Source organism: Marmota flaviventris, chromosome 7 (genome assembly GCF_047511675.1).
Source record: "Marmota flaviventris isolate mMarFla1 chromosome 7, mMarFla1.hap1, whole genome shotgun sequence".
In the NCBI taxonomy this organism is placed as follows: Eukaryota; Metazoa; Chordata; class Mammalia; order Rodentia; family Sciuridae; genus Marmota; species Marmota flaviventris.
The window spans coordinates 118,968,211-118,987,016 of record NC_092504.1 but is presented as its reverse complement, the minus strand read 5'-3'; the positions used below and the strand labels follow the sequence as shown (position 1 = coordinate 118,987,016).

The following is an 18,806-nucleotide window of genomic DNA, read 5'->3' as shown; positions in this document are numbered from 1 at the left end:
CACTTTATTTAAAAAAGAGTCTTAAAATCCTGTACCAAGGGCAAATTTTAAAGTTTTAACCAAGAGGCAAAAATCATATCAATGTGTCATTCTGGAGGGAATTCTACTCACAGTAATTCTTTATACATAAAAGTGTGTGCCCACTTTCACATTTACACAGTGTAAAAATGATACTGTACAGACCACCTGTAAAAGCAAATGAATCATAAAGGGCGGGGCTTAATAGTTTTTGTTGTTGTTTGTGGGGTACCAGGGATTGAACTCAGGGGCCCTTGACCACTGAGCCACATCCCCAGCCCTATTTTGTATTTTATTTAGAGATAGGGTCTCACTGAGTTGCTTAGTGCCTCGCTTTTGCTGAGGCTGGCTTTGAACTCGAGATCCTCCTGCCTCAGCCTTCTGAGCTGCTGGGTTTACAGGCAAGTGCCACCGTGCCTGGATGGCTTAATAGTTTTTCAGCCCATCAGATGTCTTAACGATAGGAAATGGTTATATAAAATGATATCAGATCACAGACATTGACAACTACATAGCCATATTTAAACAGCTTCATTCTATAAGAGAAAGGTATTGTTTTGAGGAACTGGCTTATCAGTAAAGCTGAAAAACTACCTGTTTCAACTGTTTTATTAATTTCTTTTTTAATATGTATTTTTTTTTAGTTGTAGATGGACACAATACCTTTTATTTTATTTTTATGTGGTGCTGAGGATTGAACCCAGTGCCTCACCCATGCCAGGCAAGCGCTCTACCACTGAGCCCCAGCCCCAGCCCCCTGTTTAATTAATTTCTTAAGAGAAACTACTCTTGTTGGGTTCTTTGTAGATTCATCAAATATAATCACTTGCAGGAAATCTAAATCATCATTTAAAATTATAACAGAGGGAAATACAGAGTAGGAAAAAGCAAACTTACATCTCTTGATTACGGCTCTAATGGATGACAAGGGTCCTTGGCTAGAAAAAGAAAGAAAGAAAACATGTTACACAGCTGCCATTCTTTTGAAGAGTTTTTCAGAATGCTGAATCATTCTGGGACTCACATGGTGCCAAGCAGCAAGTTAGATACAATAGTCACTGGCCTATCATCTTCTCAAAACAGAAACTAAAGATAAATTTTAAATTGCCTTTTATATTTAAGCTGATGTATAGAAAGTGAGGGGCCTCATGAAGTACATCTTCTGGGAAAACAGATTTTGCCTTAAAATTGCTTTCATAAGCACCTATGCACTACTGCACCAGCCAGTGACAATGTGGACATTACATGGTGCTACAAAGAGCTTTCCTGCTCTCAGCTCTTCTGGGTCAGACACTGGATTTTTTTGTTTTTGTTTTTTATTTTTGTTACTGTTGTCTTTATTCAAACCAGATGGACTAACTGCTTTTAGAACCATTTAGAAAAAATATACGACTCTGAAAGTTTAATGGTGTGCATGGTGTAAGGGACTGGGGGTTTCTTGTTTATAAAATTCTTCATTCTTTTCAGAATGTTTTTTAAAAACTAATACTTATTTAAAAATTCATACCCTTTTAAAATTTATGCTTGTGGTAATCTGTTTCTTACATAGATAAAACTTTAGGAAAACAACACAACATATTGGTTCATTTTAAAGGAGGAACACTTTGAAGAATGTACTAGCTATGATTTGAACGTCTCCCCCAAAACGCATATTTTGGACTCTTAATCCCCAGTGAAATGGTACTGGGAGGCGGGGTCTAATGAGGGGAGGTTAGACCATGAGGGGACCGCCCTCCAGGCGTCATGGAGGCTGTTATCACAGGAGACCCACACAGGAGGTGGGCTGGGAGGGTGCTCACACACTCTCTTTTTCTCTTGGTTTCTGACAATAAACAAGCCCTCACCAGATGCCAGCCTTTGCTCAATTTTGGACTTCCTGGTCTCCTGAACAACAAGCCGTTAGCCTTCTCTTCATTATAAATTTACTTAGTCTTTGATATTCTGTTACAGCAGCACAAAATGGATTAAAAACTATTCTGCAAAAAAAGGAGAAAAAAAAAAAAAGGCTCCAGGAGGCCTCTAATACCATGAAGCTAGACTATAACATAAAGATGCAACTGCTTTCAGCAATACTGATTTTTTTAAAAAGAGGCTTTCTGTAAAACCACTTTAAAAAGAACTAAAATAAGGTAATGTAGAAGAAGTAACAGGCCTATGAAGTAAGCAGGTTGAAAGAGGCTGGCAGCACAGACTTCCTGGTGCAACAGTGGAGAGAATCTATACATTGACCCTGAGTCCCCTGGCTCAGCTCTGGTGCACAGAAGCCAAACCTTGAAAAGCCAGCACTTCAAATGTACACGCCCAGGCAGGGTACAGGAGCTGCCACTGAGTACATCTTAATCTTGCACACTGACACTGTCACGGGGGAATATTAAACAAACAAACAAAAAGCCCTTGTTACTTCTGTCGCAGAGGAAGGTTTATTGATTGGGGTGGAACCTTGCAGGTGTTAGGAGATGAAGTGTTTTCCTCCAAAAATATCAGGTGAAGTCTTCACCTGCATTGCCTCAGGATGTGAGTTATTTGGAAAGAGGGTTGTTATGGATATAATTTGTTGAGATAAAGTCATACTGGGACAGGATGGGCCACATCCAACCTGCCTGGTTCTTCAGAAGACAGCCTTGCAAAGGCAAGAATACACAGGGCCCAGAGATGACCAAGGCAGAGACTGCAGCGATGTCACTGTGACCCAGCCCACGTCAAACACCACCAGCAAACCACAGAGGCTGAGAAGAGGCCAGGAAGGACTTGCCTATGACTTCAGAGGGAGCGTGGCCCTGCCAACACCATTATTCCAGACCTCCAGCCTCCAAGACAGTGAGACAATACATTTCTGTTAAGTCATCCGTCTGGGGTACTTTGTTACTGAAGCCCTTAAAACCTAAAGGAACAGACAAGCACCCCAATCCCAAAATCCAATACCCCAAACTTTTGAGCACTGACATGACCCTCTGAAAGACTTTGGAGTATTTTAGATTTGGGATTTTCAGAAGAAGGATGGTCTGGAGGTAAAGTCTAGGCAGATATTCCCAAATCCCAAACACTTCTGGTCCCAGTGTTTTAGAAAAGGCTCACTCCACCTATACAGGGGGCTTTCTGGAGTGCTGAGTAGATATAGTAGTGCTGAGTTGCATGCTGTGGATTTTTTCAGTATGTCATATTTCAATAAAAAGTGTGTGTGGGGGGGGGGGAGGACGGGTGGGAAAGCTTGGCCCAAACCAGGATTTTAGCTGAGATCAGCTGAGGTTCTTCAAATCTCAAGATTTACACCATCACGTTTGGGCTGAAGTGTAAACAAGTCAATCAATATCTTGTCTAGAACAGAATTTTCCAAGCTCTAAAGCTCTCCTTTAGAAGTTAACAGGGTTTTGTGGTGGGAAAATAAATGGTGACCTGTGGTCAATACTTCTCTGTGGGAGGCAGTTCTGGAAGACAAGGGAGCCGCCAGCACTGTGGTGCACACACTTTCCCCAAGGCAAATGCAGTTACTGATGCAAAGACCCAGGCTCTGAAGATAGTCCTTTACCTCTGTCATGCTGAGGAGCAAAGGCCACAGGTGAATGCTCCACCCCAAGTCTGCAGAAATCCTTCAGCACATCAGGGTCAGCTGGGAGACTTCAAGAAGGGAGCACTAGAATCCACTAGCCCAGACTCATTCCCAGTGCCTCCCCTTGCTAGCTGGTGGCCCTGGGCAAATCACTCAGCTTCTCTAAGGCCTCTCACTTCCTCATGCATAAAAGCAAGGGAAACGTAGCACTCCCTCATGGGTCTATTGTAAAAAGTCAGGAGAATCTGTTAAAGCATTTTACAAAGGGACAAAGCGTATTCAATAAATCTGAGTTGCTATTATCATTACTCATGTTTGTTCAAAATCTTTAGGGGAATCTAAGACATTTGACAACACACACACAATCTTTGACAGGCTCCCCACTTTGGGGTCTACTATCATTCAGACAGCAGGCCTAACAATTTGGTTTATGTTCTGAAAAGAAAAAATTTTGAGGGAGGCGATTTACTTTACTCCCCTGAAATGATTTAAAACCTTTACTCATTCTGAACTGAGCAGCAGCTTTTGTCCTGGTTCTTGCAGTGACTCCAGACCTTCTGCCTTCTGCTCTTTAAACTTAGCTCCCCTAACATCAGGCCCCCTTGTTCTTGGTGGGGCAGATAAAACCACTCCTGAAATGTGACCGTCAAAGATCCTTCCAAGAGAAAAGTGAAGGGTCAGGGGAAAGGGCTTTCAGATCCTAGGGGACCAAAACTTGGGATCAAGGCAGAACTGCCTCAGGTCTGATCCTGATGCTATATCTTCCCCAGGGCTCCCTGATTGTTCAGAGTCCCCCGTGTCCTTTCTATCCCATGCCTCAGAGAAGGCTCAGCTGTTCCCTCTCTACCCATGCATTTACATATTACTTCAGCTGTTTCACCCCATAACAAATGCTAGATTAAAGCAATGGATTATATAATGGAAAGAAAAAAGTCTTAGTAATTTATGTTTGCCACAGAGACAAATATGGAGGGATTTGCCATTTTAATAGTGTCTAAATTAATATTACCACAATATATAGGACCAGATGTGATAAGCTGTGAAGAATGGAAAGATGTAAAGTGTAGTTAATTGAAATGAGAGAAAACAAAATACCTCATAGTTGTAAAATTCCGCTTCATGGTTTAAGAGAGAATAACGATGTGTAAAGAAAATAATTTAGATCTAATTGGCGTGGAGTTGCCAGGGCTTGAACCCTGGGACTCACACACTCTAAGCTCACGCTCTCCCACTGAGCTACACCCCCAGCCCCATGGAATCTCTTGTGCTAAAGTTAAAAACTATAACAAAACTACATAGAATTTTTCATTAATTTTCGGAAAACCTCAGGGGAATGCTACATTAGTTCTAAGTTCATTCACCTTTCCTTTAACATTGAAGGTCCAATAATACGGGGCTGGGATTGTGGCTCAGTGGCAGAACGCTCGCCTGGCACGTGCAAGGCCCTGGGTTGGATCCTCAGCACCACATAAAATAAATAAATAAAATAAAGATAAAAAAAATATCAATAATACAGGGCTGGTCAGTAGCTCAGTGTTAGAGTGCTTGCCTAGCACATGTGAGGCACTGGGTTTGATCCTCAGCACCACATAAAAATAAACAAATAAAATAAAGGTATTGTGTCCACCTACAACTACAAAAAAAATTTTTTAAAAATACAATATCAAGTTTCATCTGGTGCTATTTATCTATTTATCTAATTTTGTAGTAATTGAAATTAAACTCAAGGGTATATTACTACTGAGCTACATCTTCAGACCTTTTTGTTTTTCTTTATTTTGAGATAGGGTCTTCCTAAATTGGTGAGACTGGCCTCCAAATTGGGATCCTCCTGTCTCAGCTTTCCAAGTATTATAGATGGGATCATAGATGTGCATCACCCAGCTCATCAGGAACTTTTCTAATTCATCTTTTTCAAGGACAAGAAAATCATAAAAGCAACTAATGTTTATATATTTCATTACAGGACAAATAAAGCTAATAAATATTGAAATAAGTTACATTAACACAATATACACTTAAAAATCCACAAAATGAATTCTACCAATAGTTATATCTGTAAACAAGGAGGGTGGGGAGAGAAAAAAACCAGTGGGAGGTGTGAAGTGCCTACTGGAGCCCATGACCATAGTGAGAGGGATACAAAATCTGCAAACAGCTAGAGCCCTATTTTCCTCCTGTGTGACCTGGTCAGTCCAATCACTTGTTGGAATTGTCCCCTTATCTGTGATATGAGAATATTATGCCTATATTCTGACTGGCTGCTAAGACTCAATGAAAAAGCAAATATATTCATAGTGTTGAACGCACACTAGTCTCAAAAAATGTCAGTGACATTTCTTACCCTGATTTCCCATATACCAATTTCTATAGCTCATAACATATGAGGCTGAAATTTTTGGAATTATCCTGCCAACACCAGCTGAGTTGACCTAGAGTTATCACAACCCTACCTCACCCATTTAAATATTCTGCATTTCAGCCCTAATTATTATTTACCACGTAGGACCATTCCGAGTTTCACAATGCATGCTTCTTCTATACCTAATCTCATGAAGCCAAAGCAAAGACAAAGCTAAGAGATCAAAGCAAACTTAAGTTTTTGATATGTCCCCCCTGCCCCCCGCACCCCACCCCCCACCCCTGAAACTTCACCCCCCCCTGAATCCCCCACCCCACACACAGGAAACACAGATCTCTGTTCTTTCAGGTCACCCTTCCCAGGATGCTTCTCACTGAACAGGCACCATGATCCGTGGCTCCCTGAATCTGTTAGCAGTCTGAATTTCATATTTCTTTAAGTCTATTAAAAAACAGATTCCATAAAAAGGTTCAAAGACTGTGGAAAAGGCTTTCAACTATGTTATTTATAACTACAGCTCATTTAAAATTGGAATACACTGCCCTGTCCTTTCCAACTCTTTAAGATTCTTTCCCAGATGTGTGTGTCCTGACTCCCTAATTAAACCGCAAGCTTCTCAGGGAGAAATGTCTTCTCCTCATTTTTAAAGTGCAACTCTGTAACTTGAATCATGTGTTCTCTGAACTAGTGTGGACTCAACCCTATTCATGGAGAAAGAAACAAATTATTTAAATAGTAGCAGAGATTCCATCTATAATCCACCTAATAAGCAAGTCTTTGGGAATAATTTGGCTGCTGGTTTTTGTCCCTTTGGTCTCAATTCCCAGTTACTCCTCGAATGCACATCTTGCCCAAAGTGTCTGGATCTGTGGTTTAAAATAGGTGTTTTTCATATAAAGTGTCACCTTGATGAGCACCTGGTGCTCACTGGAGAAGAGGACCCTCTACTCATGGATGGAAAACTGGCAAGACTGGCTTTATTAAGGGATGGTATTTAGACTCCATCATGGCACACACTTGGGTAACAGACACAATATCTTTAAGTGTCAGTTAATAGTTTCAAGGATTATTCTGCCTACTTAGTTTTTTCATTGTATATGACTGTTTGGAGTACGTTCTTCATAAGTTAAAACTTTGATAGTTCCCAAATAATAAGCAGCACAAACTGTTCATTGATGTGCTACTGATCTCAAACTATGTGTAACATACAATAAGTGACAGTGACATTAATCTGATAGAGCATGTCCCAGTGGTTATGTTATATGATATAGAGCAGGTACAACTTGATTTGAGAAAGGTATGTGACGTACATCAACTCAGCACCTAAGAAGTGGCACTTATACTGCAACATGTGTGCATATCAAACCTCTTTACATGTGAACACGAGAAAGCCTGAGAACTATGGGTCTGATGTAAAATGTGTTCAATAAACATCTATTCAATAAACCAAGGAATTAAATAACCCGAAAGATTCTTTTCTGGGGTTGCACCTTTCCTCTACAATCAACCTAAAATGATCTATGCAGAGACTTTACATAGAACCAATCCCCCCCCCCAAAAAAAAGATCCAGGTACAGTGGTGCCCACCTGTAATCACAACAGCTGGTCCAGGGATGGGGTCTAAGGCACAAGGATCACATGTTCAAGAGCAGTCTCAGAAACTTAGCATGGCCCTCAGCAAATTAGTGACACTCCTTCTTAAAATGAAAACTAAAAAAGGTGGGGGATGTGGTTCATTCAGTGGTAAAATGTCTTTGGGCTCAATCCTCAATATCAATTAAAGAAAAAAGAGAGGGAGAAAAAGAAAACAGAGGGCTGGGGATAGCTCAGTAGTAGAGCTCAGCATGTCTGAGGCCCTGGGTTTGATCCTCAACACCAACCACAGAACAGAACAGAATAAACAAACAAGAAATAGAAGAAACCTAAAAAGAAACAAGGGCTACCATCAAATCCTCTCCTTCCTAGCCATATAGTAATACAAGAGATTAAATTTTAAAGGGCTGAGAATATAACTCTGCAGTAGAGCGCTTGGTGACCATGCATGTGGTCCTTGAGTTCAAATCCCTAGTATTAGGAAAAAAAGAAAGAAAAGTGAAAAAAAAGAAAATAGAAAAAAGATAATTAAATTTTAATATTAGGAGTTAGTTATTGGCAAAAGGCATTAAAAGGAGAGCATATTTGTTTGGGGTCGGGGTGCATCAGGGATTGAACCTAGGGGTGCTTAACCACTGAGTCACATCCCCAGCCCTTTTTATTTTTTATTTAGAGACAGGGTCTTGTTAAATTGCTGAGGCTGGCCTTGAACTCCTACTCCTGATCCTCCTGCCTTAGCCTCCCCGGCTGCTGGGATTACAGGTGGGCTGCACCACCATGCCTGGGTCAAGGAGAGCATAATTTTAAAAAGATGTATATTATAAGCTAGAAAACAAGAGGGATAAAATTAGAAAACATATGGCAGGGTAGTTTGGGGCAACTAAAAGGCAAATTTGTACTTCAATTTTCCACCAAGAAATTTCTACCCATGCTACTCCAGGCATTATGCCAGGTAGGAAAGAAACAGGACCAATAGGACATGGTCCCTGACCATAGGTGGCTCAGAGCCCAGCAAGAAGCCTACAGGCAAGAAAAGACCTTACAATATTTCTATTTTTCTTAAAATTAGAATTTTCATGTATATTTTTTAGCCTTGGATCAGACGTATTTTTGCACATCATTTTCTCCTACTAACTCATGAACCCCTTCTCAGGCCACACATGTTGGAAGGATGCTGCATGCAAATCATAAGTTAAAAAATATTATAGCAAATTTTTAAAAATTAGGGCAAGTTTTAAAGTCTTCTTGACACGCTCACATCTTGTGTCATCAAATACTTCAGGTCCTATGTAAAGAACAAACTTCTCAAAACAACTGACTCATGCAGTTACACCCTGCTTAACAATGACTTTGAGAGATGTCAAGAGAAGTTCTTTACCAAAGCCGGGGGAAAAAAGAACAGAAAACTCAGGAACACAGTTTCCCTAAGACTGGTCATCCTGATTTCAAAAACTATACGCAATGTGGTGACACATCTCTGAACACGTTTGTTCTTGTGGACGTCAGGGAAAACCTGGTAAAACTCTGCAACAGACAGGGACTGAGACTGGCAAGGGACACCGTGGCAAGAAAAATTAGGCCACCGGAAGCTTGGTGGAATTTCAAAGAACAGTCACTTGGTCACACTAAAGGGGGGTAAATAAAAGGCAGATGTTTCCTACATTACAGTCCAGATTTATAGTCTCAACACCTACGTATAAGAAACAGCAAGTTGAAGCTCTCTGTCAACGGATAAAAGATACTCAAATTTCTAGCCAGGTGCAGTGGCACACGCCTGTAATCCCAGCAGCTCAGGAGGCTGAGGCAGAAGGATCACAAGTTCAAAGCCAGCCTCAGCAACTTAGCAAGACCTTGTCTCAAAAATACAAAATAAAAAGGGCTGGGGATGTGGCTCAGTGGTTAAGTGCCCCTGGTTTCAATCCCTAGTACAACAATAACAACAACAAAAACCCTCAAGCTTCTCATAATATACTGGCTCACCATCTACCTAGAAAGGTCTGCTTTACAACAGACACAAACAAACCAAAGAATACAGTATGCTGGTTCTCATCAGAACGTAGAATCTGTTTCTCCCAAATATTTGTCTGTAATGCAAAAGGACAGAAAGATGGCCAAGGGCAGGAGGTGGCTACTACTACTGCCTACCCTGGCCACCACACACTCAGAGTGTACCTGTCAATGCTTTTTTATGCCAGACTCACGGAACACAGTGTTGATGCTGATATTTCTAGCTCTAGCTTTTAGTTATCTCTTTACTTCTTTGGTGCATGAGCAAACCTCTCATTTAAAAATAAGCCCAGATTAATTTCATATCTCTGGAGAAACACTGGAAATCAAAGGAAGGTATAAGTCAATCTGTATCAGTTAACAGACGATTATTTGAATTTTAGGACATAGAAAGTATATATAGGAGAGGCAGAAAGGATGGAGCAAAGAAACAAAGAGCAGACTTCATACATAACTACTACGTTTAGAGGAAAAGCAGAAGGTTTGATTCTTTAATGGAGGCGCAATTAGTGTAGACCAATATACTTGGTCTTCGTTTTGATATTATTGAGGTTTCTTTTTCCCCAGTACCAAGGATTTATCTCAGGGGCACTCAAGCACTAAGCTACTTCCTCAGCACTAAGCTACTCAAGCACTAAGCACTAAGCTACTTCCTCAAGCACTAAGCTACTTCCTTATTTATTTTGAGACAAGGTCTTGCTAAATTGTCCAGGCCGGCCTTGAACTTGAGATCCTCCTGCCTCAGCCTTCCAAACCACTGGAATTACAGGAGTGTGTTTCACACTTCACTCAGCTTGACATTGTTTCTAACTCAGTTTGAATCATTCACTTTTGAAATCTAGGTGAGAGAGCTGCACAGCACAGGTGTCTGCTGTCTACTTACAATGTAGGGAAAAACAAAACTCCAACACTTCAGAAGCAGCTGATATTTGGAACTGGGCTAGCAACAAAATAGGTTGAGAGGTGAGTACATGCACGTGAATAGTTGGGAAGATGCCTTAACTTCAACATGTGATATTTAAAAAATGAGACCAAATTCATCCAAATAAACCAGTGCAATTTTCTTCTATAAAAACAAAACCTGGGGCTGAGGTTGTGGCTCAGTGGTAAAGTGCTTACCTAGCACGTGTGAGGCACTAGGTTCAATCCTCAGCACCACATAAAAATAAATACATAAAGGTATTGTGTCCATCTACAACTAAAAAAAGATTTTAAAAACCTTACTACTAATAAAAAGCATTCAAAAAGATTGAGTAGAAAGCAGCAGAGAAAGAAAAAGGTGAGAAATACAATTTCATGTTTCTCTCTTTATGAGATTAAAATAAAACTGCCACGAGGGATGAGAGTCTGCCAATTTTTTTAAGTGCAAAAACAAATACATATTTTAAGCATGTGAAACTGATCAAAATATTAATTCATACTTCCAAAAACTTAGGAAGAAATTAGGTCAGTGTGAAGCCCAGACTTTATACGAAATAGGCAGATACTCTAAAAAGCTAACTTAAATGTTTTCAATAAAAATGCACAAATTATCATAAGGCACAAGAAGATTTTTCCACATAACTTTTAAAAGTAACATTCATTCATCTATTTTGGAACAGAGTCTCGCTATGTTGCCACCCTGGTCTTGAACTAGGTTCCGGCACTCCTCCCATCTCAAGCCTCCTGAGTAGCTGGGACTATAGGTGAGTATCACCAGCTTAAAAAATATCTTTTAAATGTGAATGTCCTTGCCAGATAGTTCTTAGCTTTGTATTACTTGATCAAAGGTTTAAATCAGCTAAGCCCTTCCTTTTACCTTTCAGAGATTCCTATAGCATTACTTTCTATCTTTTCAACAAATACTCAATAATATCTAAACCAGAATAAAATAGGCCCCATCAATGGTTGAGAAAAATCATGATGAAACAGGGGCTGGGGTTGTGGCTTGCCTAGCATGTGTGAGGCACTGGGATCAATCCTCAGAGCCGCATTAAAAAAATAAAATAAAAAAGATTTGTGTCCATCTGCAAATAAAATAATAGCAATGTAATTTCACGTATTAAAAAGGCTTTTATTTTACTAATAAAAACATTTTTTTAAAAAACTCATGGAACCAAGGCCTTCAAAAATCATCAGTTCTTAAGAGTCTCTGTCCCAAGAACTATGCAAATACAACATGGAAAAAGCAGAGTTCCTTCTAGCAACACAAGGATTTGTTCTCCTTTGGGAATTGTGACAGAAACGCCAACAGTGGGTAGGAACAAAACCTTTACATAAATATTCAAAAATTTCTCCATCACACAAGCAGAGGTAGCAGCTAATTTCTACAAAACCACTGGAAAACTTTCCCACCGGATACCAGCAGTATACTTAGTAGCTAAAGAACATTAAAATCATTTAATATCATGACTACCAACAGCCATATGAAAATTCCCCCAAAGCAGAGTCAATTTCTAGATTTGGGAGCTGACAGATACACGGGTTTCAGGATGCCATATTATGTACTTGAGGACAGCTTCATTTAAGGGGCAATGATGACTGCTCATTAAGACTGAGATACTACATACAACAGTCCCCAAACAAGTCGCTCTATCTTGTCAGGATATTTGAAAAAGATTCACAGAAAGCAAATCTGCCTTCTAGAACAGCATCAAAATGAAAGGGGGAAAACAAGAAGTTGCAGAAGAGAATGTGAGAGAACGGTTGGTGTGGGGTGCAGCTGAAGAGGAGCACAATACCGTGAATGAGCAGAGTATGGTTTCAGAACATTCTAGAGGAAATCCGTACTGTGGCTGGTACACAGGAGGATCCAGGGCTTGTGTTGCCCGTGTCCCTGTTCATCCTCTCTGCTTTCTTCCCATCCTGGAAGCATTTGATACCACCGTTCTCATATTACCCCACAGCAAAATGGCCCAAAGTACTGTCTACGCCAAAGCAGTGGGGCTCGCTCAACCAATGAGTCTACTTCTATAAGGAGGATGAGTTACTGAATATTCACTATGATCCTGATCTTATTTTTAAACTCTTTTTTCCCCATCCTCCTTTAGTACTGGGGTTTGAAACCAGGGACACTCTACCTCTGAGCTACATCCATAGCCTTTTTAAATTTTATTTTATTTTGAGGCAGGGTCTCACTAAATTGCCGGAGCTGGTCTTAAATTTGCAATTCTTCTGCTGTGTCGCTGGGATCACAGGCATGCGCCACTGCACACAGCTTTATTTTCAAAATCTTGCTTTAAAAACCTCCACGTTTGTTTTGCTATGGTCTGAACGCTTGTGTATCACCACAATTCCTTGTGTTGAAATCCTCATACCCTTCATACCCAAGATAATGGCATTAGGAGGTGTGGTCTCTACATGATCAGGTCATGAGGACAGAGCCATCACGAATGAGATGAAGGTCCTTATACAAGAGTCCCCAATGTGACCCCTTGCCACTGCTGCCCTGTAAGGACCCAGGAAGAAGGCCCCGCCCATGCAGCATCACCAGATAGGAGCGGGTGGATGTCTGATCTTCAACTTCCCACCCTCCATAACTATGAGGAAAAAATGTCTATTGTTCATAAGTCACTTAGCTTATGGTATTTTTGTGAAAAGCAGCCTGAATGAACATATACCCCAAAGGAGCACTATGAAAAGGACAAAAGTTAATGAAACTCCTTTCCTACATTTGAGAACCATTATCTGAATCAGCAAGATGGCTCATGCCATGACAAATGAATGGAAATGGACATCAATATAAAAAAAAAGTCATTAAACAAAACTGTCAAATAACTTCATATTGGAATTATGTTCAAAGGGCTGATTGATAAACATTTAAAAGCATACCACCACATATGTCCAAACTGTTAATAATGTTTTTCTTTAAGAGGTACAGAATTATGAATGATCTGTCATCTACCTATGTCTGTATTTTTCAAGTTTTATATAATGAAAATTACTTTTATAAGTTATTTTTTAAAATACAAACATGGCAGAAAACAAAATAAATCAAGTGGTTCATGTCAACTTAATGACCTCTGAATAATTAAGATCACATCCAAACCAGCAGTCAATTAATCACTTGGTGGAAAAGCAGGCAAAGGTCAATGTATTTGCCATTACAGGGGTGGAAATCTCCCGATCCTAACATGAATAACAAAAAGGGTTTACAGTATGTATGCAACTTCAAAACAGCTTACCAAAAACACCAATAGTAAAAACCCTCTGTATTTCCCAAACTCCTATTACTCCAGCATAAAATAAAAATACAAAGGGTACATAATCAGTCAACATAAACAGAATCTGAAATGCATAATGTAATTATTATTTCCTAAGTGCCTTATATATTCCAGGGGTTTTCCTAGGTCCCCGTGACAAAAGGATGAGTTTCTGCATCCAGAAAGCTTACCGTTGATTATAGAGGAGAGAGGGGTAAATGGGCATTTATTTTTTCCCTAAACAGGCCTTTTTAATACATTTTAATGGAGACATAGAACCACCCAAAAATATCTGGAATCATTACAAAATACTTATCACAAATGTCAATTCAAATTAAATATAACTGAAGCAGAGGGTAAAGCATAATTAGACTTCAAAAAATAATAAAGTGAATAGGAACATCGCCTCTTTGCAGCAACCAAAGCTAGAATCACTCCCCCAGCTCCCAGTTAGTCCAGGGCTGGTAATTTTAGAACTGGCTTGGCAGGACGGTCCAGTACTAATTGGAACTTTAGTTGCATGTAAGATCATCCTGCTCACATCTGGGACCAATGGCTACTTCGCTATAAGATGCATTGTTCTGTAATGCCCACTACTCATGGATCCATCTATTTGGGTAGCAATTATTATTCATATTTTATTGCTGGAGTGACAAAGCAATGACGGCCTTTCTAAACACCCAGAGCTGGTGTGAGAATACTCCATCTTTTGCTTCCAGATAAATACTCCTTTTGTTAAAAACAGGTTCACAATTTTCCCAGGAGATGTCTGTCTCAGTCTGAGTTGAACCATGTCACAGTACGTTTGGGATTTTGTCCAAAATCTCAAGAAGGGGAGGAAGAGAAGGAGACAGAAGTAAAAGAAGCAGAGAGAAATGGCACGGCTGGTTGGAATGGGAGACTCGTTTTAAAGCTTTACTCTTTTTTTGGAGGGGGGTTACCAGGGATTGAACCCAGGGACACTTAACCACTGAGTCACATCCCAGCCTTTTTTATTTTGAGACAGGGTCTTGCTAAGTTGCTTAGGGGCCTTGCTAAATTGCTGAGGCTGGCATTGGACTTGGGATCTTCTGCCTCAGCCTGCCGAGCTGCTGGGTTTACAGGCGGATGCCACCATGTCTGGCTCAAGCTTTACTCTTAATCCCATAGGACAACAGCCTGACCCCAAAGGCCTGAAGAAGAGTGGGCATAATTGCCATGATGGGGCAATCACCAGCAGCTACCTTATAGAAGGTACTAGAAAAGATCCCCCAAACGAATTAGCGTAGCAGTGACCTGTAAGTGCTGAGTGACAATACCGTCCCTCAGAGCATCAAAAGCATTGTCAAGACCCAAACACCTTGTCAAGATGAAGTCATGTCCAAACTGAGGAGTGGATCCAGCAGGCTTGTCCTCAGGACTCACGGCTTTGATGAGCTCTATGTAAAGAAAGGCTATAACTGGGATGTATTTTACAAAGAACTATCAATAAAAGAAAAAAAAATTCACGAGGCATGAAAACTATTAATCCTTAGTAGGGATTAAGGCAAACCAGCTAGAGCAAAAATTTATGTAGATTTATTTCCTTAGGGTCCCAAGTCTCTACATTTAGTATAAATTACCTCAATGCTCAGCAAAATGGTTATTACACACAAAAGAAAAAAAATTTATATCTACAGGAATACCACTTTCAAACATATTCAATGTACAGAAACTCCAATACATCTGTTTGATATCAAATCTGCCTTCATCCATGTTTCATTGATTTTGTTTTGTTTTGTTTGCAGTAGTGGGGATCAAACCAGCACCATGCTCAAGCTAGGCAAGAGCTCTACCACTAATCCCCAGCTCACCATTTTTTTTTTGGGGGGGTTGTTGTTTTTTTTTTTTTTTGTAGTTGTAGATAAGCAGCATGCTTTTTTTTTGTTTAATTTTTAATGTGGTGCTACGGATAGAACCCAGTGTCTCACACATGCTAGGCAAGCACTCTGCCACTGAGCTACAACCCCAGCCTTCAACATGTTATTTTTAAAACTTCGACTCTTCCAACATCAGGCCCACATAAAGGGAAGTTGTGATTCTGCCTCAGGTTTAAGTGGAAAAACTCTATGGGAGCCTGAAAGGCTATATTTTCAAAAATGAAAAATAGTAGAAAGTATGGGGGTTGGGGGTATAGTTTAATGGCAGAGTAAGTGCTGAGTGTCAGGAGGTCCTGGGTTCAATCTTCAGCAACAATAAAAAGAATAATACTTTAGATCAATTCTGAGATAAAGTCTCTCCTTTGTGAAAATAAAAGGAAACAGAAGGTCCAGGAGAAGTGGGAAGAGATGACCCACCTGTGTACATAAAACATCTGTTTGCAGTAAGGGTGTAAGTGAATTCTTGGGGACAGGGGGCATGCAGGGGTCAGGACCCTTGATTGTCATTAGACAAGGAGAGTCAACCACGTGAAGTTTGGAAGTCTAAGGCCCAATTTTGGCCCAGCTACTACTTGCTCTATGAGCAAAATCATGTCACTTAATGTCAGTTTCCTTACTTATAATAGGACATTATTGGATTTGATGATCTCTGTTCTACCTACTAGGTCAAAAAAATTTTAAGTATGTAATTTAAAACTCCAAGATTCCAACTTAAATTCAGTTCATAAGAATCAATTACTTAATCCAACTAGAGTAAAGAAAGCTGGGCTTGATGTATAAACCATTAAAATAATAATAAAGCAATAACTAATCTAATTTGACTTCAGGCCTTTGAACTCAATCCAAACAGCCATTCTTAGATGAAGTCACTGTTAGTATCCCAATTTTACAGATAAGATCATCCCCACCCCAACCCCACATTACAGCTTGAATCCAGGCTGCTGCAGCTCTGAGCTACTTCCCCAACCCTTTAAAAAACTTTTATTTTGAGACAGGGTCTCATTAAGTTGCTAAGTCTGACTGGGAACATGTGATCCTCCTGCCTCAGCCTCCCAAGTAGCTGGGATTACAGGCGTGCACACGAAGCCTTACTTGGGGTAAAAGCATTTTTATAATTTATTTTTAAAAAATTTTTAAATTATCTTTTTTTAAAGATATTTTTAAAAATATTTTTTAGTTGTACTTGGACATAATACCTTTGTTTTATTTATTTTTATGTGGTGCTGAGGATTGAACTCAGGGCTTTGTACGTACTAGGTGAGTGGTCTATTGCTGAGCCACAACCCCAGCCCAGTAAAAGCATTCTTGTTGAAAGCACTCCATTTTAGTATCCCACCACATTTGAGTGGTTACCCTGACAGGCTCAGAGTTAATTACTCCTCATAAAATTAAAAGTGTGAATGATTTTTTAAAGTGTGAAATAATGTAGACTCTGCTATGGAAGCTGAAAGTCTCTGGATCATGTGAAGATCTGGGAATTAATAGGGTGAGATTAAGGAATCACTGGATATCCAAAGTCTCACATCTGGTGAACGATGAAACCAGGATTTGAACCTGGACACAAACCTCCAGAGCCTGAGTTCTTCACTACTGTGTTTCACTGCCTCCCAATAATTCACCGACAGCTGCATGCACACACACAAACACAATATACGTATGGATTAATTTCCACCTGAAAACTCATCTTCTTTCACTGAATAACCCAGGGCTGGAAGAATTAAATCAGAGGCAATGTGGAGGAATGGGGAAGGTGACCTTAAAGGATATTAGAAAATGATTTAAGACTTCCATAACTTTTGGGATTTATTCATAAAATATAACATGCCAAGGAGTATATGTAATTAAATATTTGTACATTCATGGGCCTTACTATATTTTCTTTTGTTTTAGAAAACTCCACATTTAAAAGGTTCTTGTTTTTGTTTGGGGGTGCCCTTTGTTGGCGAAAGAAGACAAAACAACAAAGGTTTCTATTACTCTCCAAGGCATGGACCTGGAGCCACGGGCATTAGAATTCACCTTCCTCTTCATATGCTACACTATATGGCATGGATTTTGTTTATCCATAAATACTTCAAAGTACTACTCTGCTCTGTTTTCTTTTTAGAGAGAGAGAGAGAGAGAATTTTAATATTTATTTATTTTTTTAGTTATCAGCGGATACAACATCTTTGTTTGTATGTGGTGCTGAGGATCGAACCCGGGCCGCATGCATGCCAGGCGAGCGCACTACAGCTCGAGCCACATCCCCAGCCCTGCTCTGTTTTCTTAATATAGTCAAGCCACCCTAATCTACATGAAAATAAATTTTAGAATCAAAGCTACAGTTAGGAATAGTTCTAAAGCCAATGAAAGTATGTTAGGAATGTAACTTTCAATTCTGAATTACAATAGTCCTACCATTATTTCTCCCAGTGGAATTATACTATCTTGTGAAGCTGAAGACACTCTAAAGAAATAAGGGGAGGGGGCTGTCACTATGAGCATCTCAGTCAGGTTCATCTCTGGAACCACACAAACAGGAAGTACAGCTGAACATGGTGCAGCCCTGGGTGGGAACAGGGCAGTTCCTCGTGCCAGCTCTCCTCCCTCACTTTCTCTCTGGGACCCCATCATCTGGCTTTTCATCTCTTGCCACTCTTCCACTCTCTTTGCTTGTTCATTGGCACACAAGTCCCAACATGTCCAAATCTAAATAATTTCCAAGCTCCAGAAACCATGGCTTTCAGCTTTGTTTGTGCCTTTTAGTGGAAACTTTCAAGAGGAAGTAGGTGATTAGAGCAGTTTATGGTTCAGAGGTCCACCAAAGGAGGCCAAATGGGGAGGACCACAGGACACCTAGCCACTGATGCCCACTGGGAATAGCAACATGGAAGGCAGTTCTCAGAAAAGCAAGCACCACGGGCATGTACCGACCAGCATGGGGTAAGACTTTGTAGTACCACATCATCACCCATCACTCAAAGCTGTGGAAACAACCATACACCGAAAGTCAGGTACAGAATCTGCAAGAGGATGAGTTCTAGGCTTGCTTCCAGAGTGATTCTTGAAAGTCGATCCCAAGACTACCAGGAAGCATCCCAGTGATGCCTACCAGGCTTTTTCCATTAGATATTTTACTTCTGAGAAGCCCAAAGACACCCTGTACTCAGACTGAGATTGGGGTTTATCCTCAAAAGAATGCAATTAGGGCTAGGGAT

At 40.1% G+C, this 18,806-nt stretch overlaps 1 protein-coding gene across 4 annotated transcripts in view; it reads right to left on the bottom strand.

The window, feature by feature from the left end:
• Sh3d19 (SH3 domain containing 19) overlaps positions 1-18,806 on the bottom strand; it is a 177,497-nt gene that overhangs the window by 58,745 nt on the left and 99,946 nt on the right. For all 4 annotated transcript variants that reach the window (XM_071614618.1, XM_071614617.1, XM_071614619.1 and 1 more), the window contains exon 3: positions 916-956. In XM_071614618.1, the coding sequence (XP_071470719.1) occupies positions 916-956 (41 nt within the window). The remainder of the gene's footprint in view (positions 1-915; positions 957-18,806) is intronic.